The 27,676-nt window shown below is 37.9% G+C and overlaps 2 protein-coding genes and 1 pseudogene across 4 annotated transcripts in view; 2 read left to right on the forward strand and 1 right to left on the reverse strand.

Annotated features, from left to right (window-relative positions):
• The first annotated feature begins 4,882 nt into the window (after window positions 1-4,882).
• Window positions 4,883-5,847, forward strand: LOC105034063 (calcium-binding protein KIC-like). The gene has a single exon (XM_010909082.4). The coding sequence runs from the start codon at window positions 5,003-5,005 to the stop codon at window positions 5,351-5,353; it is 351 nt and encodes a 116-aa protein (XP_010907384.1). The 5' UTR covers window positions 4,883-5,002; the 3' UTR covers window positions 5,354-5,847.
• A 9,583-nt stretch (window positions 5,848-15,430) lies between these two features.
• Window positions 15,431-17,686, forward strand: LOC105034061 (uncharacterized; annotated as a pseudogene).
• Window positions 17,687-19,216: 1,530 nt separating this feature from the next.
• LOC105034060 (universal stress protein PHOS32) overlaps window positions 19,217-27,676 on the reverse strand; it is a 24,851-nt gene continuing 16,391 nt past the window's right edge. For 2 of the 3 annotated variants that reach the window (XM_019846865.3, XM_010909081.4), the window contains 2 exons: window positions 24,522-24,567; window positions 19,217-19,486 (listed from right to left, as the gene is read on the reverse strand). Coding sequence is in view for 2 of the 3 variants with exons in the window: in XM_010909081.4 (XP_010907383.1) it covers window positions 24,560-24,567 (8 nt within the window). In the remaining variant the exon portion in view is untranslated. Of the gene's footprint in view, window positions 19,487-24,521; window positions 24,568-25,661; window positions 26,133-27,676 lie in introns of those variants that run through there. The other variant, XM_029261494.2, reaches the window with a different exon arrangement.

Below are 27,676 nucleotides of genomic sequence, written 5' to 3' on the forward strand. Positions count from 1 at the left end.
ATCTATTGTACGGTAAGGAGACACTGGTATATGAAGAGATCATGTTTGTACTTAGGTCCAACAAGCAGCGAGAATGGACGATAAAGAGGAAGGATTTTCAAGAGGGTCTTATAGTTTTAGAGAGGCTCAGAAAAGAGAAGCAAAAGAGTGAGCAGGTGGGGCAGAGATAGTCTCAGAAAGGCAGCAAGGAGGTTAGGTGCTACAAGTATGGTGAAACAGGGTACTTTAATCAGGAGTATCTACTTTAGAAGAAGTGCAAGGGTGGAGAAAGAAAAGATTCGAATTTTCTAGATTCAGTTGCTGAGTCTGAAGAGTCAGACGAGCTCTTGTTGGTTTTAGAGGAGCCCATGGGGTGCGGAGGGTCCGAAATGGCTTCGAAGGGGTCCGTGAAATATAGAGGATCCGAAGGGGCAGTGATGGTGATCGATGTATAGTGGCAGGCCCAGCAGGATAGCATTGGATGGTTGATCTCAGGTATAGGATTGACTTCTGCAGCATCAGGTGGACTTCAGATTCAGATGGAGCATCAGACAGAGGTGGCTTCATAGATGGAGAGAGTTTTGGTACAAGTTCAGAGCAGAGGAGTGCAAGGGGAGGAGCAATATCCCAGCACCAGCGCCAGAGTTGCACAGAGTCGGGTAGAGCGGAGTGTGCAATTGGAGAGGCATGACTCTAAGGGGACCGTGTCAGGTGGAGCATCTATTACAACGAGTGCCGGCATAGGAATGTTGCAATCTCTTCAGGAAAGTCCAAGACAAGTGCAGTTGTCAAGCAGAAGGGAGCCTACAATAAGTTTCAAAATGGTGCCAAAGAGTAAGCAAATGTCTTCAGCTATAGAGGCGGTCATCCCAAAGGTCTCCAAGGGAGCTCAAAAGCTGAAGAAGGTTGGTGGTGGTAACGATGTTTGCACAAGGGGCTGTCAGGATATGCTGCGATAGTGGGATCATGCAGGAGGATATTGTCAGATGTGCAAAGGCTTGGGAGCACTAAGGTGGATATTGTAGGAGTTGGTGTGGTGCTCCCAAGCCTTGAGAGGCCATAAGAGGATTCAGGGTATTGGTTCCAAAAAATTAGGAATGAAGACAGTAAGGATGAAGCTGCTTCAGCAGGTTAGTCGGCTCAATCTGAGATTGGATTGACTAAATTTCAAGATAAGTCAACTCATCTCAGGTGAGTTGATTATGTCTCAGAGAAAGTAGCCAGATAGAAATATGGGTTTCGAAAATCTATAACCGGCATGCAAGTGAGTCAATTTAGTTTTAGTTTGAGTCGACTCAATCCCAAGTGAGCAGACTCAGTCTGAGACTTGCTGCCTTGCTGCCCCCATCGCCATCCTATCAGGCTTCTGCACTTCTTCTTGTCTCTTCTCCAGTTTACTGGATTAACACCCAAGATCCCACGCAAGAGATTGATCCACGGCTAGTTTTGGAATGGTACCAGGTTTGTCCACCAATGTGTACCACCATCCAACTTCCTTAGGGTGCTTCTTCAATGTGAAGCATGCCCTGAAGAGGTGGGTAGTCAGTTCCATCCCGAGGAGAAGGCAATGAGCTAGAAAGGCTATAATTAAAAGCCATGAGTTTGGCACTATACAGCATGAGGTTATTTCATATATATTTAACAATTCTATGATCAAAAAATTAAAAGGTAATCTAAGTTCGGCCTTGAAGGACTTTTCGTAGAGGCCGATCCGACCCTAAGGCAAAAGAGCTACTCGCTCCTTGAGATTGGTGAACTCTAGCCCAAATTTGTCGAGAGCTAATATTTCAGACGTACAATATCTAAGTCCTCTGAGGAGAGGATGGAACCCACCCGAAAAGGACCAAAATCGGGCATTTCCCTCACTTCGGGCTCACCCTAAGAACGACTTACACTAGATGCAAGGTCCACATCTCCTAGGTCATTGCCCGAGGTCCAAGTGGATGGAGATGAACTCGACGCACTCATTCTTGAGATCTTGTAGAAGATGGAAAACTAACCAAAAAGGAAAGGTGCGGTCGAGCAAGTTTGGGGACACGGTTCAAGGGTCAACAAACAGAGCTCGGCTATGGCCGAGGAGAATTGTGTCATCGATGGTGATCACCAAAAATTGCCCAAGTAAATCACCTTCTCCCCCTTCAAAACAGTGAAGCAATGAAGGTAAAATTCAAATGGAGTTGTGCCTATTTATAGAAGCTTGGATGGCTCTGATCTACTGATGATTCATCTCCCACCATTGATGAATGCCAATTGACAGCATTCGATTGGCCATAGTGATGCTCACGTAGATCCAAGAATTTGATGGCTCGGATGAAAAATTAACTTACCAAGCAATATCGATCTTTAACATGTGTCAGCAAATAAAAATCCAAGCAGCAGCTCAATAAAATCGACCTTGGCCTCAGAACTATACTATCTTCAAACGACCTCTTGCAAGTTTGGGCTCGAGAGTGGGGGGTATCTGTTGTGGATCTCCACCTCACCTCGACCTCGACTGAATGTTCTTGGTGTTGACTGAGGAACTGGCAAAAGCCCTATGGTGGATGACCATTCAGACCTCATCCCCGACCGAGTTGTTTACCTCAGCCTAGCCAAAGTGGCTAGTTTGGGCAAAGCCGATCTATGCCTGTTGCACCATGAACCGCTGGTATGCCTCCCCATCTTTAGCTCCTCGACCTACTCGAGGTACTTTCAACTCAACCAAAATCGGCCTACACCTGTTGCACATAGTAGGCTCCATTGACAGAATCAATTTCAGCTCTATTTCAAAAAAATCCAAATAAGGAAGAATATCTCCATGATTGAGCCGCACCCCAAAAGGAAGTAACTTCCGTCAATCTAATCTATGTGCGACAACTAGGGATCGGCCTAAACTTCATGGTGTGCACGGCTCCAACTCTCCTTTTATAAAATAGAGGGGCGCGGGGACCTCATGAAAGTAAGCTCTCGACTCCCACTCTCACTAGAAAATACTCTGGTAGAGCTTTTTTGTAGATGCCTCTAACATACATAGCCACCTCGTATGTCTGACCTCAAGTATGGGAGCTGGACACAACAAAAAATAATATGATAAAAGATACCTAAGTCAACAACCTAATAAGTACAATTATGGTGTGTAAGGTTTATAGAATGATTATCATAAATAATGGCAACATCAATATCAAATGCAACTACTGTTATATCTTTTTTTTCTTTCTTTTTTTCACCTCTCTCTCTTGATTACTCTCTTTTAAATTTTCTATACTTCTTTTTCATATATCGTGGCTTGCTACAATAAAAATATTTGATCTCTTTTCTTAATTTGGACCTTCTTGACTTATCATGGTGATTAAAATTTTATAAATTTTTGATTTTACTCCTTCCCCACTTTTTTGTAACTAATGCCTTTGACTATTTTTTCTTCTGATTTTCTCATTAAGTATACTATCCTTTACAATTCTCGATATCACCATATTATTAGGAGTTGAATTACTAAGTGATATAATCAAAGTTTTTCAACTATCATATAAAGAATTAAGTAATAATAATACTTGCAACTCATCACCCAGCATTATCTTCATAGCAACCAACGAATTTACTACATCCTAAAATCCGCTCGGATGCTTAGTAACTGAACTTTTTTTCTTATACTTCATATTCAGAAGCTTTTTAATCGTGAATGCTTTATTTTGTGCGGTCTTTCATTTATAGAGGCTCTCCAGTTTTTTTCATAAACTATGGGTGTTGGTCTCCATAGAAACATGATGAAAAATACTACTATCTATCTATTGTTAATCCAACTATCTTTCTATTTATTTTCTTCCACTTTTGTTGAGTTTTTTTATTTGATTTGGCATTATCCCCTTTAGGAGGATCATACAAATCTTTGCAGAATAATAAATTTTCTATTCGGAGTCTCTAAATTGAATAATTAAAAAAATATATAAATTGAAGCATACTTTCATTTATATGTTCTTCTATTTAATCAACACAAAAAAATTTAATCAATAATAATTTTATTTTGATACTAATTTATTAAAAAAATTATAATCATAAATAATAATATCACAAATTTTTTTTTTATTCTCGTCCTCCTCATCCTCCTCCTCCTCCTCCTCCTCTTCTTCTATCGCGCCGCAAAGGACTTTGTAGTCGTGAAGACCCAAAGGCCGAAACTAATTCGTGAGCGACCAGGGCTCTTCCTTTTTTTTGTCTATTATTTTCAAATTGTGGACCCCATTTGAAAAGAGACCACGCAACAATTATATAGTTAGGTTTAAGGCAACTGCATAAATAATAATGTCACAAATTTTTTTTTCATTCTCTTCTTCTTCTTCTGTCGCGCCGCAAAGGACTTTGTAGTCGTGAAGACCCAAAGGCCGAAACTAATTCGTGAGCGGCCAGGGCTCTTCCTTTTTTTTGTCTATTATTTTCAAGTTGTGGACCCATATGAAAAGAGACCACGCGACAATTATATAGTTAGGTTAGAGGCAGCTGCAAGTTTAGTGGGCTAGACTTGCAATTTTTAACTTATTTCTACAATGTTCTCAATGGACCGGTCTGAATCAGAACAATCAACTCTACCAAATCATGTTCAACTCTATTGATTCATCAAGTCGGTAAAGTCTCCTAAATACGATATCTAAGAACTAGGTTCAAATTCCACCCATCAATCTAGCTTCTCAGAACCCATGAGGTACAGTGCTCCATCTCTTCCATTTAGGCATACTTTAGGCCCAAGGCATAAAGTAGCTTAGAAAAGAAGAGTACACATTTAGGTACTTGTCGGCCTACGGAGCGTCATTGACTACTCAACCTGGGAAATACCCATGCAGCTTCCCGGAAAAGTCCGCAATTTGGAAGCAATGGCCAGGAAACTTAGCTCCTCGAACCAAAACAAGCAACCACCTTTCAAAAGCTTACACTTATACCTGTACCTTTGCTGGAAGGCATCATCCATACATGCAACTTCCTTTAGATACCCCGTCCCTGAAATCTCTTATTTAAGACTCCACTCATCTTCTCATTTCCATCAGAAAGAAACATGGCCAGTGATTCCCTTAGCTTTGAAGACTTTCTACCTTCAATGGCTCAGCGGCTTGGAGCGGAGGGGCTGATGGAGGAGCTGTGCAAAGGCTTTCAGCTGTTGATGGATCCAGCAAGGGGTCTCATCACCTTTGAGAGCTTGAAGAGGAACTCGGTGGCATTGGGGCTGGAAGGTTTAGGAGATGAGGAGCTCATGGGCATGGTGAGGGAGGGGGACTTGGATGGAGATGGGGCTCTAGACCAGAAGGAGTTCTGTGTGCTCATGGTCAGATTGAGCCCAGAGCTGATGGAAGGGTCTGACAGGGTTCTGGGAGAAGCTCTCCAGGCATTCAAGTCTTTTGTGGACTGATAACCTTCTCGTTTGTTGTTTAGGCTCCACTGACTGGTTGTAGACTTGCAGTCATCTCTAATCTCTATGTAACATAACAAGTTTGTCGCAGAAATTCTGTTCACTTATGTTTTATCCTCTTTTATCTTTCATTTCTACATATCTTTACATCATGGTTGGCCCCAGTAATGCCATGCTTGCAAAAAAAAGCAATCCTCATCCTTCTCTTAAGATTGATTGTTGGGCAAACCAAGAGCATTGTATACTGTGGCCATTTTCTTGCCGAGGCTATCACATACTTCAGGTCCTTGTAGTCTTGGGCAAGGCCAAGTAGTAGGAGGGTTGCAAGCTTGGTTTTGAAAGTTTGAACCACAAACAGGACTCCTTAATGTGGGTCTCAAATGATTCATGTCTGATTTCAGAGGGGTAAGGTATGGCTTACACTTTTTGGGGATTATCTTTGCCTACATGCGTGAATATATTTAGCTTTTCTGAATGATGCATGCTTACCATCACTTTCCCAGAAATACAATGGGCTAAACTTATAAACAGTCTGTTTGCTCCCATTATACCAGAACTGAAAGGTGACGATCGTCTCACGAAATTAGAGAGCACTTCGGTACAGCAACGCTAGAGCATTCGTCGATATGTCCGAGTGGTTAAGGAGATCTGTTGGGCTTCGCCCGCGCAGGAAATAAATTATAGACTATCAATAAAGACTAGTTCTATCTATGCTTCATTTGTCTGGTCTGGATCCATTTTCTTCTTCTTCTTCTTATTTCCCTCTCAAAAGGATAGTGCTTGCTAGTCACTATCAATAAAGACATAAGACCATGTAACCAAAAAAATAAATAAAAATATAAGAGCAGATGTGGGCTCGGGAAAAAAAAAGGTATGCTTGTAAAAAACCCTGAGGTGTCAGGTTTGGTGATGCACATCACATTTGAATTTCTAAATAATTCTGTGAGAGAAAATGAACTTATAAAAGTATCAATAACAGTAAACTATACGTACACGTTATGCGGCCTTAAAAAAAAGCTATTAACCTTTAAGAATATAAACTATACGTACACGATGGTGCTAGTCACTATCAATAAAGACATGAGACCATGTAACCAAAAAAATAAATAAAAATATAAGAGCAGATGTGGGCTCGGGAAAAAAAAAGGTATGCTTGTAAAAAACCCTGAGGTGTCAGGTTTGGTGATGCACATCACATTTGAATTTCTAAATAATTCTGTGAGAGAAAATGAACTTATGAGAGTATCAATAACAGTAAACTATACGTACACGTTATATGCGGCCTTAAAAAAAAAAGCTATTAACCTTTAAGAATATAAACTAGCTCTAAAGCTACAAATGAGAAATTTTTTGTGCACGGTGGGCGGTGTGGTACCGTGATTGGCTCAGGTATGGGTCGGAATGTGATATATGAAAAAAAAAAAAAAATTTCGTCCGCAATCATCGTAAATGGTGCACAAAAAATTTTCGACCTGCTCATGGGCTGAGTTGTCTGCGTCGCCCGCTTACGCACAAAACTGTATGGATAAGGTTGGCCCAAGATTTTAGGCCTGACAGTCCAGGCTGAGCTTTGAAAAATGGCCCATAATAAACTAACCAAGCTTGGGCTTCGGGAGTGCAGCCCAGCCTGTAGCCAACTCCATCGGAATTTTTTTTTCTCTCTGATATTGTTGTTTATATTTGACGTACTGATATTTGAAGTTATAAGATAATAGACATGGTAATATTAATTGTTCATGTTTACAATATAGTAAATTTTTTAAGTATTTTTAATATTTTTAAAATTGAAAATAGGATCAGACCGTCCAAGATCCAGCGCAAAGCTCCAAGGCCTAAGTGAGGGTTGGGTTTAGGCCTCATAGATAGGACCTAAAGTTGAGCGTGGTTGGGCCCAAGTCTACCTTCGGCCAAAGCTCGACCCGATCTTGACCCCCTTTGGCCCGTGAACGGGTCCACTCGCTTTCCCATCCAAGACATGCAAGCCCATGCTGAGATGCTGGCGAGCTGAATGGTCAAGCTCAAAGTGGCTTGGAACATGTTACCTGTGGGCTGAGAAGTTTCCTTTGTGCCTCTGGTGTTTCCTTTTTCCTGTTTTTGAGTTTTTCTATTCCCTCTTTTAGCTGCTATTTCTTGCACAATCTTCTTTCTTGTTTGTTTTAATCTTTACCAATATTCTAGGCATGTTTCACTCAAAAAGAATAATATTCTAGGCAGAAAGCTTGGGCCTCTCTCTCCCTACTCTTTAAAAAATCATAATAATAAATTAAGAAAGAAAGAACTTCAAACTAAATTCTTATTTTTGGAATGTATAGAATGCCTACAATCTTTTCTAAATGTAAGGAGAATAAAAAAGAAAAATGGAATGGTGTTATTGGGAAACAAAAAATGTCACATGACAAACCTAGATAACTTGTTGGATTGCCGGAGATTTAGCATGTGATGTTCCTAATAGCCAACATATCTCCATTAAGATATAGAAGAAAGATTAGTTCAAAGCATCTAACTCAAAAAAACATGCATAGACAATTAACACCTACTTAGTCAAAAGCAAATGTATTAATTGGAATAGTGCTACCGTAGTTGCATCTAAATCTCTTTTAGCATTAATGGGGAGTATTGTGGTAAAGTATAATTTGATGACGGTTGTTTGCTCTCTCTTTTCCATCGATGGCGATATTACAAATACTTGTTTCTTAGCAGAGAATGATAATAAGTCTAATAACTAGATTGGATAAATGCACGAGCATACCACTAATGTCAAATTAACTAAAAGAAAATAAGAGAAAGATAATGGTAGTAGCATGAATCTAGTTGGCTTGACCTTCAAAGATTTTCGTTGTCGTCACAATATCTATCAAGAACAGAAAAAAAAAAAAAAAAAAACTATAAACTATGTACATTGGCCTATAAAATATTCTACTACTACTGTCAATGATAAATTAGAATGTCAATAATAAATTAGAATGCTATTAAGAAACTAAAACATTGAGTTCCAAAAGTAAAAGATAATTCGGATTTGAAGATAAATTGATTTGGTTGATTAGTCAAAAGATTTATTTTTTAAAAAAATTACAAGATAGTTATAAATGGCTTTCAATAACTACACGGATAGGTGTTACTATTTGATTTTTGATATTTATCTTTATTAATTTACGTTACGGGGGTCACTATTGTCTGGATGCTATTTATCCTCCTTTTACTACTCCTATATTCCGAGCACTTGTACCGCTTCTTTCATGTTTTAGATAATGAATATGAGCAATGATAAGACAGGTACAAGTATCTCACTCTTGTCATGTTCTAGGTAGTAGCAAGGCAGATATAATTACATGATAGTTGGTGCTGTGTAGCCTACTATATAGGACAATTACTTTTCTTCCGCTATTCTCAGATTCTAGATAGGACTACTATTCCTTGTCGAATTAAGTAATAAAATGTACTAGTTAGCTACTCCTTAGCTTCCACTTCATAAAAAAGTCTCCTCCTACGCCCATAGCTCTCATCTCCTCAGTCTATGCCACGTTCACTCGGTCTACACTTTCTTTGATGTGTTTATCCTTTAGATCATAATCTCAGTATGGGTATGATGTAAGTAACTACCTAACCATATACTTAACATTGTTAAACAAAGCCACCGTTTATATCAAAATTTAGACTCAAGATTTGAATATTCTCCAATCTTGATTTCCAATTACAGTCGTCTATGTGTAATTGCAATGATGGTTGTGAAGCCTACTAGTAGTGCATTACCTCATATGGTCTCATCTAATCATAGATATTGTGCCGATCAATGACGGTCATGATAGGAAGACAGGCTCTCTCTGGTCCAAATTGGAACTAGAGAATTCTAATCTTTAGAATGACTAAATCTAAGTTGGAAGTTACATGCATTGACTGGACCATTGGCTCTTACTTTTAGATTTCGACTTTGCTCCAGACGCACCAACAAGTCAGTAGGAGAACAAAAATCATATAAGATAGAAACTAAGGAGGAAAATATGAGACTAAGCTTCCTTTTTCTATCGTTTCTTCTCTGGTACCAATCTTAAAGAGAACCTAAAAGCCAAAGACTCTCCTACCAACAGAGTCATCAGTCCCATACTCTCATGATTAGAAATAACAAATATAGTATTCTCTTTCTTCCTTATTTTCAAAATATATTTTTTATCAATATATGCTATATGATTAGATGATACACATCAAGCAAATTAATCATCAAATAAGTCAATATATACTTCTAAATAAATTAATATATAATTTTTAAAATATAAAATTCAACGATACATGATGCATGGCCATGATATATAATAAATTAATCATCTAGAGATTCAATACATATTTACAAGCGGATTGCTATATAGTTTTTGAAACAACTTGTTCACTAATATGTACTCATGGACAGGCAATTTGAAATATATTATAAGTTTTTTTAACAGACATCAAACAACGATCTAATATGCACCTCAAGATAATATACCATTTTTAAAACATGCTTTTTTACTTAGATATACTACGTATTGAATCACTATTTAGTATGAAGTAAAAAAGACTATAGATATATTAGAAAGTCGACAACTGTGTACCATCTAATTATATAGTATATATATCAGTGAATATGATGTTCCGAAAATAATATATCAGTTTGCAAGAAGATGCGTATTGGGTTGGCACATGATTACTTTTATAAATATATATCACTGGTCCGTGTATTATGTATTGGTAAATCTCATGTTTTGAAAACTGTATATTGATTTATTTAAAGATGTATATTAATTTAATAATTATTTTATTTGATGTATATTATCTAGCCATATAATATGTATCGGCAAAAAATACATTATAGAAATGAAGAATTACTGTGCCTTTTTTAATGGTGGGACTTACAACTCTATTAATAGGAGTCGTCTTTAACTTTAGTTTCTTTTTTAAGATTGGTATTAGATGAAGCATGGCAAAGTGAGAAGTTTGCTCCATATTTCTTTCCCTGGTGTCCGCTCTATATGATTTTTGTTCCGAGTAAGATGCCTTGGATCTTTATAACGAGTGTTGTATCTTTCCCACCTCTCCTCCAAAGATCCTGAAATGGGAATGGCATGGAAATGCCTTGGATCATATAGAACTTTGACGACAAAGTTCATGTTTTAGTCTAAACTCAAAATCACCAGTGTATAGCTTCAAAAACAGATCACTAGCCTTTCTGGGCAACATTTTTTAATAGAAATTTTTTTTCAAGATGCGTGTTTTGTTCACATAAAAAACTTACGAGGAAAACACTAACTAATGTAGCAAACTCATGGTTATCAGCTAAATCCACGTTGACAACAAAATGCGCAAGTTGCACCAATCCGCTCTTGCTACATAGCATAAGAAGCAAGAATTCAAACATATACAAATCCACTTTAATATTCCTCTTTTCACATTAGACACTTGTTAAAACCCAAATGGCTCAAGAAAAAATTAATTTATAAAATCCACTTTCATGAGTCTGGCTCCTTTCCGGTCCAATTCTGAGACTGAAAAGGCTTGTTAGCCAATCAGGCCATTAATGTTTGGTGCAATAATCATGATCGAGCAGCATCCACATGGTGTATCACCATGTACTATGGTAGGCCTGCTCAATCACAACCATTGTGCCAAGCACAAACGGCCATGATTGGCTAACAACAGGCTCTCCCAGTCCAAGAAATGTAGTTGTGCTCAAGAATTTTTTTTTTTTTCTTCCTTCCTTATAAGTTGATTATATAAATTTTTTTCCTGAGAAAAGATCAACTACAATAATATTATGGATTTTCTCGAATAAATTGTATGATTTTTCACATAGAAGATACGAGAAAAATTGCAATGGTAGATCTCAAGCTTAGACAGCCAATTTAGAAACCATGCTTATCATGAAAATTCTATTTCTCAAAGTAGTTGAGTAAGCCGGACATAGCTGTAACTTCCTTGACTCCTTGAGAGCAACATTAGCGTTCCATCTTTAGTCTAATCTAAGTTACAATAACTGATAGATTCAAATGCCACCTTATATGATTTTTTTTTTTTTTTCAAAGATAAGCATGTTATATGATTATCATGCACTATCTTAGAAGTAATTTGGAATGGTTTAGTCTATCAAAGATCATGAAAAAATCATCTTTTTTAGATAATAATGACATGTTGGGTGTTGTTTTTTAACCATCTCCTTATAATTTATGTTTGTTGGCTCTCTAAGAGTAAATTGCATGTGTAATATTATTTCCTCTTTTTAAATGTTTCAAAATCATGAAAAGAATAATCGGTAGACGCGACATTCATCACTGGCATGTCTCGAGATAAGATGCTATATCTTTACCTTTTTATATATGGTATAGCTATGGAACCGTTTTTTTTTTTGGTATAGAACCTTCTTTGACATGAAAGATTTGGACAGCTCCCATAAACAAGAAATTACATCCTGCACCTTATAAACCAAGGTGCTGAACATTATGCTAATTACCTCATTTTCTTTCTATAAATGCCACTCATCATATGCTTGTCTCTGTGATTGATCCACATGAAGGAGACAAGCTGATAGGTGTAGTACATGGCCACATTAGTGTATTCAATTAAAAATATAATTTACCTCATAAAGCTCCAGTGCTATTTTACTTGTGAATGTAAAATCTTACTATGCCATAAAGAGAACAAAAAAATCATACCATTACGATGCATTTCAATTGAATAGCAATCTCATCAACAGAAGGGCAGGCACTTGTTTCCACTAAAGATGTTGTTGGCGACACACTAGAAGTCCATTATAGCAACTTTTTATGAAAAAATCTAGGCCATGATAACACCTATGGCCCTTGGACAAAATGGTACGACGAGGGACAACAATGGCTTTATCCAGGTGATCATGGCCATTTGATAATCTATGGTAAAATTTCTGTTGAACAACCTCTGGTTGCAAAAGCTTGTTCCAAGGGATGAGGCCATCTCGTTCATCTCTATCTTTTCTTCCAAAAGCACCAATAGTTAATGATTTCAACTGTTGCAGATCAGATATAATATCTTATCTTCAATTCAACCTATCAACATCCTGTATTCTTTTGTTTTAGCATAAAATGTATATTATTTGTCATTATTGGCGGATTTCAAATCCAACATCTAAGGCTCTGGCAAACTTTAGTGGGCCCCAGTGGGTGACCCACCTGATCTACTACCCATGCTAACTTTACATGCCCATCCATGCTCCATATCATCCACATCTGCATGTATTCTCTGGCAGCATGGACCCGTGAGAGCTACCCCAGACGCACTCTTCACCGAGTTCTCTTCGTGCATGCACCCAACCCGCTCTCTCTGGTCCATTTTGGGCCACATCCAGACTGTGGTACAGTTTAAATAAAATGGTCCACCCTCATGTGCCCTGGTCCGCTGATCCATCCCTATCTCGTACGGCTTCGGTGCGATCTCCGCCATTCGTTTTCCTCCCGCCCACCAACCGCATAACTATGGGCGCGACGTCTTTGTACCGTCCAACGGCAATCTGACGGTCCCCCTCTCCGAAGGCCGGGGACCGACACGTGTGACAGTATCGGACTTGGGAGCAGGTGGATCTTTATTTCTGGCACCCTCTGGACCTCATGATCGAGATCCCTCTGATATTCGTGGCTGGAAATTGCTCCTTGTATAAGAAGCAAGACCGACCGTTCGTTTTCTCGACCCCATTGGGTCCCCATGCTTTATTTCTGGTTTTCTAAAGAAGTCTGCTAATCCCATGATTTTTTTAAGAACTAAATGATGGACCAATGAGAGGCCATGACTCGGTGCAATGGTAAAGGCTTGGGTTGACTGGTGCATTGGTGCAGTAGTTTGAGAAGGTTTTCAAAATAGCCTATGGATCCTGGATTAATCTTTTTAAGCTACGGAATATTGAGAAATTTAACATGCTAGATCCATAAGCAACCATTCAGGCAAAGCTTATTCATTCAACATCCAAGCCCTTAGCTTTTGTATCAGTGCCAATAATGGAACTTGGAGTAGTTTGGGAAGGCCTTTGCGTTGGTATAAATTGAAAGTGTCTCACTATAATCGAATTCAATGGATCAGTTATTTAATACAGTCCACTCTCTAGGAAAGAAATATCTATTCTAAGGGGGGGCCATTCAAGCAAAACTTTATTCATGTGGCATCCAAGCCCTCAGCCGTTGTATCAGTTCCAAAGGTGGAACTAAAAGCGGTTGAGGAAGGTCACTGGATGGATGTAAATTGAAAGAGACTTACCGTAATTCAATGGTCCAGCAACTCAAGACAGTCCACTCTCAAAAAAATATCCATTTTAAAGGATATTTGGCTGATTATGGTCCACTCTCAAGCAATTCAAGACAGTCCACTCTTGAGGATATACATACACATACTGCTCTACTATATACATAACAGAAGAGTTCCATTACAAGATCCAACCAGCAAATTAGTTTCCAAACCAATGCAGCACCCCGTATATATATATATATATATATACAAATGTTTTTTTGGTAACAACACCTCATACATACATACATATAATTTTCTGTAAATCCCAGTCATCCACCAATACCCCTTTCATGGAAACAAGGTTAAACTTGTTTTGAAGTTAGTTGGTTAGCATAACCTATTAGATATTAGTTCAGTTCGTTGGCATTTTTTTTTAATACTTAGAGTTATATTATGGATATTTCATTTAAAAATATAGGCATGGCCATCGCTATGCTAAGCTTACCTTCAGGTAATCTGATCACAAAAAGATCTACACCGGTATGGCCTGAGAGGTGGAGGCAGCGCAAATGGGGCTCCACGTGGAAGCTTCGCGTGGTATATTTACGTCGGCAACCCTGGAGATCAGATCATCCGCGAATGCTCCGATTGTGGCGCTGCTCGCGCCGCAAGGGACGGCGTTTTCCAGCCGCATAATTTTTCAACTTTTATTATTTCTAAACATTTGTATATTATTTATTATGAAGAAAAAGAATGATATATTTTTAAATCCTTATCTACCACATAGATCTGGCGGCAGCTGCTCGTCACGTGTGTCTAAGCATCGAGTGGTGGAAATCACGCCACGTAGGAACGAGAGAAAGCTGATGCCACGTAATCGATGACGGGAAAATATCCAAAGCTTGACGGGGAAGCGAGTCTAAAGTCGTCAAGAGCCTGCGGGGAGTTTAGAGGACCGAAAAATAGAAACGTGTCCTCCAAAGGAGATCCAGGGAATAAAAATCCAAGCGAAAGCTATTGGATAAGATGAAGTTGCCCACTTCATGCGACTTACATCAAGTGCACCTTCTCGTCGACTTACCACCATCCAGGCCTAGGTGCAAGTACATGAAATCTACAATATAATATGCATAATTGATATTATTATAATGAATATTTTAACTTTATTAGAAAAAACAATTGTGCCTATATTTTTTTTATGTCACGATGATTGTAATTTAACAATGTTGAACCCTTTAACTAATAACATGGTGGTATATTTAATTTAAACAATATATATATATAATTTAAAAAAAAAAAATTTTTTTGACAGAAGTTTTAAAAATTAATATTAACTGTGCATTTGGTCTCACAACAAAATCACAGTATTGTATGGTTTAATCATGCTAAAAATGTCGTTTGCGGAGAAAAATTTTATCCATATTTTAAAATTAATGATATTTCAATTTTTTATTTTAAAATTTATTATGGTTAAAAAAAATGATACATTTAGTCCCATATTAATTGTGAGTCAAAAGAAATTTTAGTTTACATGAGATGGAATATTTTCTCTTGGTGAAGCATCTTTTGAAAGCTAAAATTATAAGATCCTGTGCCATAAATTAAAGATCAAAGTTGACAATATCTTAAATACCTGGAAGTAGAGGCTAATTCATCCGAGCATTTATAATTTTTTCACTTATTATTTTATAATTTTTTTTGAAGTATATAATTATTAATATATTTTTATATTTTTTAAAATTGAATAGAAAATAAGCGCACAAAGTTTGACATTTGAAAAACCCAAGCATACCGCAGTAATACTTCAGTTTCCAAATTAAGAATTGGAGTAGAGCGCGGTAAAGAGGTGGAGGTTTAGTATAAATAGCGCAATTGACACCTACTAATATTTTTCCTGTTCCCAAAGACTGCAAAGAAGAAGGAAAAGCAGAGGAAGAGAGAGAGAGAGAGAGATGAAGCGATGCGAGCTGTGCGAGCGGGCAGCGAGGATGTACTGCGAGTCGGACCAGGCGAGTCTGTGCTGGGAGTGCGACGCCAGAGTCCATGCCGCCAACTTCCTTGTCGCCCGCCACTCCCGCACCCTCCTCTGCCGCACCTGCCAATCCCCCACGCCTTGGCGAGCCGCCGGTGCCCGCCTCGGCCCCACCGTCTCCATCTGCGACCGCTGCAGCCGCCTCCTCGCTGGAGGGAAGCAGCCGCCGGTTATAGGTTGCGATGAACCCGGTGGAGGAGAAGAAGAGGAAGGAGAAGGAGGAGGTGGATATGGAGAAGTGGCGGAAGAAGAAGAAGAAGAAATAGAGGACGAGGAAGAGGAGTCAGAGGAGGAAACAGAGGAGGAGGAGGGAGAGAACCAGGTAGTACCGTGGTCGTCGCCGACGCCGGCGGTGGCGGCGAGCTCTTCCACGAGCGAGGAGTCATCGTCCAGCCGGAGCGGTAATGGATTCTTGAAGCGGATGCGGGAGAACGCTACGGAGCTCGCTTCTCAGGTAGCCGTCCTTCCTCTCTAAAAATTTTATCACTACAAAATTAACAAAAATAAAATACAAATCATTAGAGGAAGCAATCAGTGTTTTCTTTCAACATGGTGGGAATGTGTCTTTCGCTTTTCTTTCTTTCTTTTTTTTTTTTTTTTAAGGTAGACGCTCATGATTTTGAGCCTATATGATCGCTCGAAAACAGAAGGAAGTTAATTTAAATTGCATTTCTTTTATTTATCAATCTATACTTTAATTGAAATATAAATATTTTAACTGGGGTGACACAATGGGTAGTGGAGAAGCTTAATTTTTTCCTTGGATTTGTATTTGACGGTTTATTCTCTTATTCTTCCACAAATTTCTTCACTTTATTATCTCGAGGGATCAAAATCTTATATATTCATTTTTGTTCTGTTAACTGTTAGTTGAAATGTATTTTGTGAAAAATTCAAGAATGGAGTATGGAAATTTAGTTTTGTTTTTGATCGTTAAAAACGATGCTTTGAAACCAATACCAATAAACCTAAACTTCCCCATGTTTACGAATCCTCCGCATATATTTCTCCCTAAATCCCAATCTCACGGTCAAGATTTCCTGACGCCTTATCGCAGGAGGGTCCCATCTTCTCGTCCCCACCGAGCTACGTCGCGTTGGCTCTGGCTCCAGTTCGGGCGCCATGGTCTCCGGCTCGTGCCACGGCGGAGGACGAGGCCACTTCCTACCGCCCCTCCAAAGAGCGAAGGATATCGGCGCACCTTCGCTCGGCTCCAGCTCAAGCTGGCGGCTCCCCCGGAAAGACCACCACGGAGGAGCCCACCAGACCACCGACGCCTCCACGGCCGCCGTCCTCGTGATCCGTGATCACGGAGATCATCGAGCCGTCGATTTTGTGTCCCCCGCCTCCGGTTGTCCACCGATCTGAGCCGGTGAGCCTTTCAGCCAGTCTCGCTATTTCTTCGTCATATTTCATGAAAAAAAAAAAAAAGAGAGTAGAATTTAGAAGGGCTAGATTTAGTCAATCTTGAGAGCATTGCTACGTCACAAATTCCACACTCAAAGACTTTCCGGTAAAAGATATTTGGTGAAGTTTTTTTTTTTTTTTTTCTAAAAATATTTCATCAAGACGAATAATTAAGTATTATAAAAATAATAAGATTTCATATATTTATTTGTGAAAGGCTTAGAATGAGAGAGAAACAACAAGCAATACATAAACAATTTCAACGCACCTTAAATGCTTTTAAATTTTAGGATCATGATTTTATGCCCTTTATTTTAATTAAAAGCCTTATTAAATGGTGCAATTTTCTGACAAATGTTTCTGACATCATTTTATAATTTTCAAATACAAAATTTTGTGTCATTGTTCCATGATGATGTTGTCGTTATAATTATATCTTTTTTTCCTCTTGTTCTTAGGAAGGGATACCCACTCATACTATAATCACTTGTATGTAGATTTTTTATTGGAGACCCTATTCAAGATTCAAAACCAGTATTCCTAGTTGCTAAACATACGGATGTGATCACTAGAGCACACCATAGTTAACAAGTTGGTTCCTTCTTGTCGGATGTAATAAGCTATAATTTATTGTAGTTTTTTTAAATAAATCAGCTTGATGTTCAGCGTGTCCTTTTATTCATTTTTTTTTTTTATTTGCATGAATCTGTTTGATATCCATCTAAAGGTGGCAGTAGGTCAGTTGGTGTCAGGTGTGCGTGAAGTTGAAAGGCAGGTATTAGGAAAACATCAACTTCAATCCATTTATTAAATAAGTTAGAAATCTAAATTTAAATTAATATATTTATTAACCAACCCTGTACACGACCTAAGCTTGATCATCTTGGGTCAATTTTTGTGCCAAGTTAGTGGCTTGGTTCATGGATTACCAACTTCAACAATCCAAACTTTTTTTTTTTTTGGAAGAACATTCCAAACTTTTAATCTTAACCATTGTTAGTTAAATGGGTCTCAAGTAGGTTGGATGATAATTTCATAGACTTGACCTAGTAATTAAGTATATCAAACCAACTAAGATCTCTGAGGATTCTAAACCTTATAAATTTAACGCACAGATTAGTCAAAGTTGATCTATTTGTGATACAAATCTATTTATGTAAAAACCAGCCCCACCTCTCCTAGGTCAGATTCATGGGTTGGCTCACAGATTGCTACCAATTAGTACAATTTGTGAATGCATACTCTTGCATGCATTTGCAATTCCCATATGCGGAAGGTTGCAATGTCCAATTTTAATTATGTTAGCATTTCATGACAAGTTCACATACTGCTATCCAAAGCATCATCTAGCAAAGGCCTACGACTCTTAAATTATCACAATTGTTGGAACAACTTTGGGGACTCTCATTATATGCGCATAAACTAGTGTTTAAATAATTATACCAAACACTTGAGATCAAATTTTATGAGTCTTGTTCTATCTGTTAGATAACAAAACTCTGGAGGGATGCACTTGTCAAGCTCCATGCCACTGCATTCCCAGGACAAAGTGCATAAAATTTCATGATTTAGTTGGTGTGATGTATGTCTAAAGTTGCAAGTTGCCTGATGCAGGTTCTCCTTGGAACTGAAAGTCTAACGCCCAGACATAGCTAATTGAAGTGTGGTCACCAGCTAACCCAACACGTATCGAGGTGGATTGCTTACAATGATGAATTGATGATATTATCTCGTCCAGTTTATTTTGTGTATGCGACCACATGGTGTAGAGGGTAAAGTCTGGATCAGGGTGTAATTTTGCTGGGATATCTTGCCTCTGTTCGTTTGTACACAGCTTGATGGATTCTTTCGATAATTACTACACAATACAAGACTTGAATTTTGAGATAGTAAAATGGTAAATGAATCTGTGCATGTGTTAGTTGGATGGTGCCAAGGTGCAGTTGCAGGGACACTGACATGCGCCTTCAATTCAATCCACATCAACTTAGAAGTGGTTTAACCACATCTCATAGACTCCAGTAGCCATGGGCATGTAAAGCACACAGAGCATTTAAAGCGAAAGGCATTCACAGGTGCAACGGTTCGAAGGACACTCTCCTAATAAATTAAAGGGAGGACTGATACTATAAAAGAATCACGAAATACGTTTGATGGCATTTATGTGAGATGAGAGGGCAAACCGTGAGAAGCAGAGCATGGTAGTTAGATGGATAGAACAACTGCAGCAGCATAAATTACTCCATAAAGAAGCACGGAAATCCTTGAGACAAGTTGTTGGAATCTAAGAAACACAAAGGATACAATATGCCCAACAATCAACTCAGTTTACGGAAGTTGAGGAACAAGCAAGAGAGAGCAATCGGTAACACTGTTCCATTACAAAAAAGTGAATCCCCGCTATAAGAAGATTCAACCAGCTTCCTACTGCGAAGGTGGCTGCCTGATTTTACCTTTGCTGAGGATGGCCCATTTTTCACCTTTTGAAAAAAAGAAAAACCAACATCTTGCATCAGCTTTAGTGTCAGAGGAAATAAGTGTTGGTATAAATAATATATACTCGAGTTAAAAATAACAAAAATAAAAAGATTCGTGACATTTTCACGACTGCAATGCAGATAAAGAACCAAATCATATATGTTAACTGAAGTAATAAGCAAATAATAGAGTAGCACATGAACAGAGAGCTTCAGAAAATGTTGGCGCCAGAGCTCCTTCATGGGTCATCTGGGGAAAGATGGGCTTTTTCTGGGGATAAGATTGGACATGAGAAGAAGAGCAAGGGATTTAGGATCCGAGAGGGCAGTGTCTCCCCTGTTGCCAAGCATGCAAAGGATTTAGAGAAAATTTTCTTTGATGTTTCCTGGTAGTGGGAAAATGAAAACCATTATCTATGTATTGCTTTAGTTTTCCCATAATCTGACACTTGGAAACTCAAATTTTCCCAAAACTTCAGCTCTCCAATAGCTTTTCCAAGCAAACAAACATACCCTAAAGTGACAAGCCCACATCACTAAAAGGGTGCTTTCCTGCTTTTTCAGGAGACGGAAAAAGGTGGGAGCAGTAGTCTTAGATTTACAATAGAAAAGGCCTTCACAAACATCCAAAAATGTTTAGATTCACCATGGAAATCAAGATAATGAAATTTATTTATTTCAACAAATAATCTATATGTCCGATCACTGTACTCATACAGAGCATGCTACTATCTGCAACTAGTGAGTAACCAAAGAGCTGGATATCTTGTCAGAATTGATGCAAGAATGAGGATGGTACTAGGAGTGGTTGGTTACGAAGTTTCAGGATTTATTTTCTCTAACTGTTTTCAACTTCAAATGCTGCTGCTTCTCAATTGCTGTTGTCAGTTAAGTTTGGTGCCCTCATAAAAACAGACGTATCCCACTCCTTTTCAGAAGAGAAAGACATTAGCTCTATGGCCCAAATTGATGAATGTTATGTTACTGCTAAAGATTAAATTAAAGACTAATATAACACAAGCTTCCTGGAAGATACAATGCTTTATCAGTTTGTGATGAAACCTCCTCCACTTTAGGTCTCTGAATTCCTTAGGGATTCATAACTCATTTCAAGTTTTTCCAATTTTGAAAAGATGATCATAAGAAGTATCTAGAAGTAATCACTGTCTGGTCCTAAATGTGTCCCCAAGCCCACTTTAACTCAAACTTTGAACAGAATGAAGGTTGGCTAAAATGTGCTAGAACCCATACAGCGAAGATTGAGGTCTCACTGTGCAGGTCAAATTGTGTTTTGGAGATTAAAATGAGTTATGCAAAAATCAAGGGAGTGGATGCAGTTACTCCAGTTGAAATTCTTTAACATTTCCTTTTCCAAATCCCCTATCGTCAAGGCTAAAATAACAATCACGTTAAATAATTACGGAAAGATAAAATGATTGCCCTAGTGGCTTCACTGGGGGGCATTTCGATTTTTAGCACAAAGAAAAAGATAGAAGCGAGGCATGCGACAACATCAAAGGGAATATAAGGCAGTCCTAAGATGTTCAAACCAAAACAAGCCCAAAAGTACCCTAGCTGCTACTCACGCTACGGCACACTGAACAGAATACGGGTCAGTTTGAGGTCCTTACTCAGTACTTTGGCTTCCATTCTCTTTTAGGAGTCTTATTGGTAGTTAAATTGCAGAACAGCTGGTGTTTTAGGTGTTTTACAAGTCGTTTGAGTCATGTTTATTTCCTTTTGGAGTCCTACCGGAAAAAGGAAAATTGGTTGATTGAAATTATTAAGATAGATCTGTGTGCGGCTGGAAAGAAGTGGTATATGTGATTTTATTTTTTTTGGGGCCTTCTTTCCTATCCTCTTCCACTCTTTTTCCTGTTTATCCTCCTTTCTACTCTCTATTCTCCATGGCTTTCCTCTCTCTTTTTTCCCACTGTTTGGATATATCAATTCTGCCTGATATTCAAATCTGAAATCAGATTGGACCATTTTATCTCGCTGTAATCTCTCATTTGAATTGGAGGTTGCATCAGTTTAGTATTGCAGAGATTATAAACATTCCAGATTGTTCATTCTTCTTCCATTTTATTCCTTTTCTTTCAACTTTTGCTTGGATTCCTTCAGCACGAGACTTGCTCTTCACCTCTAGAGTGTCATCGCTTTACTGTTGTGCAGGTCCTCTACACCTTATCCTAATGTTCTCAGATCTAATCTAAAAATTCAGAGTATACAAGTATCAAAGATAAGGCCTTCAAAGGATTGGTCTCTATCTTGCTCTAATATTTGACTGAAGACACAGGTTGAGAAACTTATTACAAATCCCTATTAGCTTAGGAGATGGTGATCATGCTTAACCTTTAGAGTGCAATGGAGTGCAATGACAAGGCAGCAGTAGATTGTTTTGATTAGTATAGGATGTTTACCACATATGCCCTATCACCTAACATATATACTCATCCTATGTGAGGGAAGATCACCAGCACATTGGGGTTCACATGCTCCATCATTCAAGGAGCCTCCATGCAGTACTGGTCATGGAATCATATGAGTTATGAACGTTTGGAATACCATGGTACAGTGTGGTACAAGAAGCCCCTGATATGCCACACTATGGGAGTCTTGTACTGAAATACCGTTTATTTTCCAAACCTTGGTTCTATATCCAAGGACAAGGGAAAGGAGAGGTTGGGCTACGACCACGAATCTCATCACAAGCTTGAAAAAGGTCCTAGATGCAGGATACTGGGGGTGGCTCAAGGTTTCTTTACACTTTTCGTCATTAAAGATTATTCTTTGAAATGCATAAGGTATTGGAGACAAAGGACAAAATAACTAAAGAAGATTTTCAAGTATATCTTTCAAAAATGAGATGAATACCTTTCCTCTAAAAGCAAAGCTGGGAATGATTGACAAAAAGGTTATTTGTTACAGAAGAGTTTTGGGACTCCAAGGTGAAACATAGTCATCTTGCCACAGGTACATTTATGTTTTGTACAGTAGAGATTCAGCAACAAAAGCATTTAACCTAATTATTATTCTACACAAGGTTTGCCATACCGGAATTGGACCCCGTACCGGTGAAATTCTGTTTAATATCGATATGCAGTTCGGTACTGTACGGTAATGTCGGTATGCTTCGGTACAACATACCGGTATAAGATTGATACGGTACGGACAGTATGAGGCAGTACAGGATGGTACAGCATTCCATGATTCTACATCTTTGAAATAATAGCATTATAATTAATAAATGCAAATTCTCTACAGGTTATTCCTGCAAGGATTTGAAAAATGTATGGATGCCACAGTAACTCTCTAAAATATATATCTTGTTTTTTTCTAACACTTGAACTTAGGAAAGTTGAGCAGAAGAAATTAAGCTTCATGCCGTAAAGATTTAAACCCAAAGAAATGTACATATATCACAGGTCAATTCTGACACTGGGTGGTAAAGCAGTCCCTCTGAACTTAATTCTGTTAAGTCTTTTGACTTATTTTATGCCTGTTCTATCTGCACCGGAATAGTTTATCCAAATTGCTGGTAGTATGAGAAGAAACATTTCACTGAAGAAATGATTCAAGAATTTTGGACAAATTGACCCTCGAAAGTACAAACAATGGCATTATTGCAAATGTGGTTGATATTTATCATGGCATCTGAATATGCCATTTGTCATAATTTGGGGCTTTGCACACTCAGTTCATTAGTTTCCAAATGACACTCACATGGCTACATTAAGTGAGAACAAATCCCTATGAAATTTTATTCTAGGCCCACGGCTGGACTCTGCTTAGATTGAAAGGAGCAATCAGGAAGGATGGCAACCACCTAAACTCCAAACTCAACCCCTCCCCTACCTATATGTGTGCCTCTCCTTTGCCGGACAAACACAACTTAAATTTCTTTCATTTCTTCCATCAGAAAATGGGCTGACTTATCCCAACAAAGTTTTCCTCTAATTAAATTTGATCCAGGACCATGATTCATCCATCTCATGTGTGTGTGTCAATGAAGAATAGGGAGTGGATTTTATCTATCTTGTGGTAAGTTTTCATCTCCTCTTTCTTGTAAATTATAATCATCATTCTACGGACCTAGCTACCTTTCTTTCCCTCTTGTTGGGCCTAACTTTGACATAGTTCTCATAGATATTTTCAGCTAGAAGTTCTTAGTCATGTTAAGATCCCACAACAAATCAGACCTTTCACCTCCTAATTGCTACCCAAACAGCAATAGCTCTTTCCTTTATTTAATTTCTTTAATTCACAAGCATACTGCAGACTAACAGACGTGGGTTCATGGGTTCACTGAAAGAAGTTCTCTTTAGTTTATCTCCACAAGATTAAACATTGTTTGGGCTGTCTTTGTTTGTATTTCTTATGGCCATATGGTCTATATACAATTTGGTTGTTTAATGCTGATGTTTTCCCATCTTAAGGATAGTGTTTCTCTTGGTCAATTTGTTTTCAATTTTGGCTTTCCCAATTGCAAAGCATCACCTCCATGACAACCACTATTTACAAGCATATTGTCATGGTGGGACCTGTCCAACCATAAACAATATGGAGTCATCAGCGAAGGCAAGCTGATTAAAACTAACCAACCTTTTGCCTCTTCCAGATTTTGTTTTCCGAAGTAAATAACATGGAACGAAAGTCCTCCTGTCAATGCTTAGAAAAGATAGGAAGCCAACAATAAGGGTACTCTTTCACCAAAATGAAATGGGAGAGACAGCCTAACAAGCTAATGACAACTTAAACATGTTATACAGGTGCTTAAGATAAATAGTAATAAGTAATAACAAAATAATTAGTTCAATACCTAAAAAGCCTATAATTTCAATACCTAAAAAGCCTATAACATGAACTTTGGATGTGCTAATGGGAATTCTAAGCAGCAGCAATTAGTAGTTATTGATGTCATAGGAACTTCTGAAAAATATGCAACAAAACTTATTAAAAAGAATAATTTATCAAAGCAGTATAATAACAAAGCTATTGTATAAAAAAATTTACATAAAAGCTCATAACATTTTACCTGGAATAGTAAGGACCACGTCACAGGCTACATACTCCTCAAACATCTGGCAGAAGAAAAAAAATGCTTGAGAATCCAAAAATGATTTCTATGAGTTAATTGATAAAAATCATATCCAATTCCGATAACAAGGTGATAACTTCTATGAACAATGGCAGGGCATTTAAGCTATCACCAGCACACATATACTCATCTAATGATGCCAGAGATATCGAGAAGGTCTATGCACTGCATCACATCTGGATTTCATAATCACTAGTCAGTTCTGTAAAGCACTATGCTTGGTTGAATCGCATAATTTTCTGTATCTTTCACCACAAGTTCTATCCATGTCAGCTCGTGTCTCCACCTCCTCTTTATAGATTTTCCCCATAGACTCAAGCACCTCTCCTAACAAAATCTGCTCCAAGTATTTTACTTGCGGGCCATACCATTTTATTCGGTTCCCGACTGCTTTCTCCATTAGCCCCAAAACCTTCTCCAGAATCCTGATTCCTTCCTCTATCAATCTTAGGTTTATGCACATCCTTTTCAAATTCTCATATCCTCCTTTTCATGTTCATTAAAAAGAAGAAAAGGAAAAAAATATCAGGTGTTGTATCTAGTTTATTAGATCTTTCCTGAAGTTACTGAGAATGCATCGGTGACATAACACCCTAAAAGCACCTCCCCACATAATCCCTATTCCATACAAGATTAATACTATTAGGTATATGATAATTCATCATCTTGTTTACTGAAAGTAGCAACTCTTTAGTACATCTTGTGCAACAATTTAATTGGAGCCTAATCCTTATTTGCATTTCCAGGAAATTTTTTATTACAAAGAATTGATTGCAGAAAGAAAATGACATATCAATAAACAAACAGAAACATTAGTAAGCAAGGTTAGCCGATCATGTATAGTGCATAAACATTAGTTAGTCAAGCACAATCATTTCACAGAAATATATATAAATGACATATGGTTGCCATGTAATAAATAATTTCCTCTGCATATTTCAACTCTTGCAATGTAATGGACAGCTTCCACTGCAAGTTGCAAAATTGTAAATGTACAGAGAGAGAGAGAGAGAGAGAGAGAGAGAGAGTAATAAATACAATATCAAGAGGTCATAAAATAACATTTCATTCATCTATTGTACATCAGTAGGATTTTAAATATGCTGACTAAATCCACAAAAAGAAAATGAAGAATATAAAGCTCCAAGTGCGCCCAATTTGTCACATAATCCATGCAGAGCATATAAATCATTCTGCAAATGGCGAACCAAAACTTCAAACCCCTCCATCTGGCCAATTTTGCAGTCAGCTAGGATATGTTCCAATATTAAAAATATATCACAAGAGAAATTGGATCAAAGATAAGATTGCAACAAAAAGATTGAGATTTTGTAAGAAGAAATACTCTGAGGAGTCCCTGACTATTACGAGTGTCAAATCAGCAACTCAAGCTAGAAGAAATGATGATCTTTCGGACCTTGGGCATTCTATGGATTTGAAAAACTTCATCTGTCCTCCAAACTAATGTGTATAAAGCAACCAAAAAAATGTTTGGCTTCGGTTCACTTCATTTTAGGTTGCATCATCAATTTTTTCTTTTCTGCAAAACTGAAAAACCAAACAGCCCCCTAATATGATTCCCAAATAAGATATTCCTAAGCACTTGTGTACAAAAAAATATTGTTCCAAAGCTTAAAGGCAATGTTACTCAGACACATGATATGGGTGCAAGAATCCAAGTGTTTAAAAGAGTTCGAAAACCTTTTAACATCAAACAGGGAGACATGTCCACATCTTACGTATGCATCTGTAAATATGGATTGCTACATATATACAATGAATAATGAGCTGGACCTATTTTTTTCTTAAGTCCAAAAAAAAAATATTGCCAATGATTAAAATTGTTATGCTAAACTTGTTAAATTTATTATAAAAGCACCAAAAGTAGGAATAAAGTGTTACTGTCATGAAGTGGCCTGACTGTCTAAGCGTCCAACCCATCAAAAAACCGAAGTTGGGAATATCCAAGTACACTATTTAGAAGATAAAATAGCATGAAAACTTTGTGGCTCAGAAATATCATGTGAAAATTTCAATTCAATTTGTTATTCATCAACCAAAAAATATGAACCAGCTTAATGCAATCTGGTACCATTAGTATAAGATAAAATGGGAAAACATCTGGAGATATGGACTGGTTTAGGCCTGCTCAGCTGATATAAGTTTCACAACATCAATCAGAGCATAATTAATACTACATTCTGTTACATCTTGGTTGCAGCTGATACATAAGCTATTGGTCAACCTTGGGCAAGGCTAAAAGCAAATGAGTTAACAGCAGAAAGTACGTGATCATCAACCATACATCTGCTCATGTGACATAGTAACTTGATTCTTTTTTCTCTCTTAACATGAAAAGCATACATGATTTCACATTGTCTATATATGTATGTATCCGAGCAATTGAATATGACCTACTACCTCTAAACTGCTTATACACCAAAAATTATGTGATTTGGCTAGCCCTAGCCAATTGATGAAGAGGTCAAAAAACATGCATTGGTTGGTGTTAATTAAACTGTCCAATTTTTGACCACATAATGCATAAGGTAGGGGCCTTCAAACCGCATGATTTTTTATATATAAGTAGCTTAGAGATAGGTGATCACATTCAATGATTTGGATCATCAATGTGTGCATGTGTGTGTATGGCTTGATTATTTTAATTAGTCCTTGAGATTTGGGCAAAAAATTATTTGGGTCCCCAACCTTTGCAATGCCATCCCTGACTATATAAAAATTGTTCATTTGAGCCATTGCCATCACTTTTTCCATTACTAATTTAAATAGAGTTGCATAGCTGGCATGTTTCTTATGATGTGGCAAGGAGAAGTCATTTATAGGGACGACGTCGCAGAGAAAGACAATTAAAAAGGAAAATTGCCACATCAGGGGATTGTTGAGGAAAAACTTCCCACCAAAATAAGAGAGAAAGGAGAACAAAGCTTGTACAGTGAAAGAAATAAGAGATTGAGAAAGAGAGGAGAGACAGAGAGAATTTATCTAGTTTGCAAAGTCATGAACTGAAGCCAGGACTCCAGCATCAGGTTTGTCAAGAACAACACCAGGTCCAACTACTAGTACTCATTCAC

This window comes from Elaeis guineensis, chromosome 5 (assembly GCF_000442705.2).
Source record: "Elaeis guineensis isolate ETL-2024a chromosome 5, EG11, whole genome shotgun sequence".
In the NCBI taxonomy this organism is placed as follows: Eukaryota; Viridiplantae; Streptophyta; class Magnoliopsida; order Arecales; family Arecaceae; genus Elaeis; species Elaeis guineensis.

Coding starts and splice junctions, on each gene's coding strand:
- LOC105034063 (XM_010909082.4), top strand. CDS start 5,003: ATGGCCAGTGATTCCCTTAGCTTTGAAGACTTTCTACCTTCAATGGCT.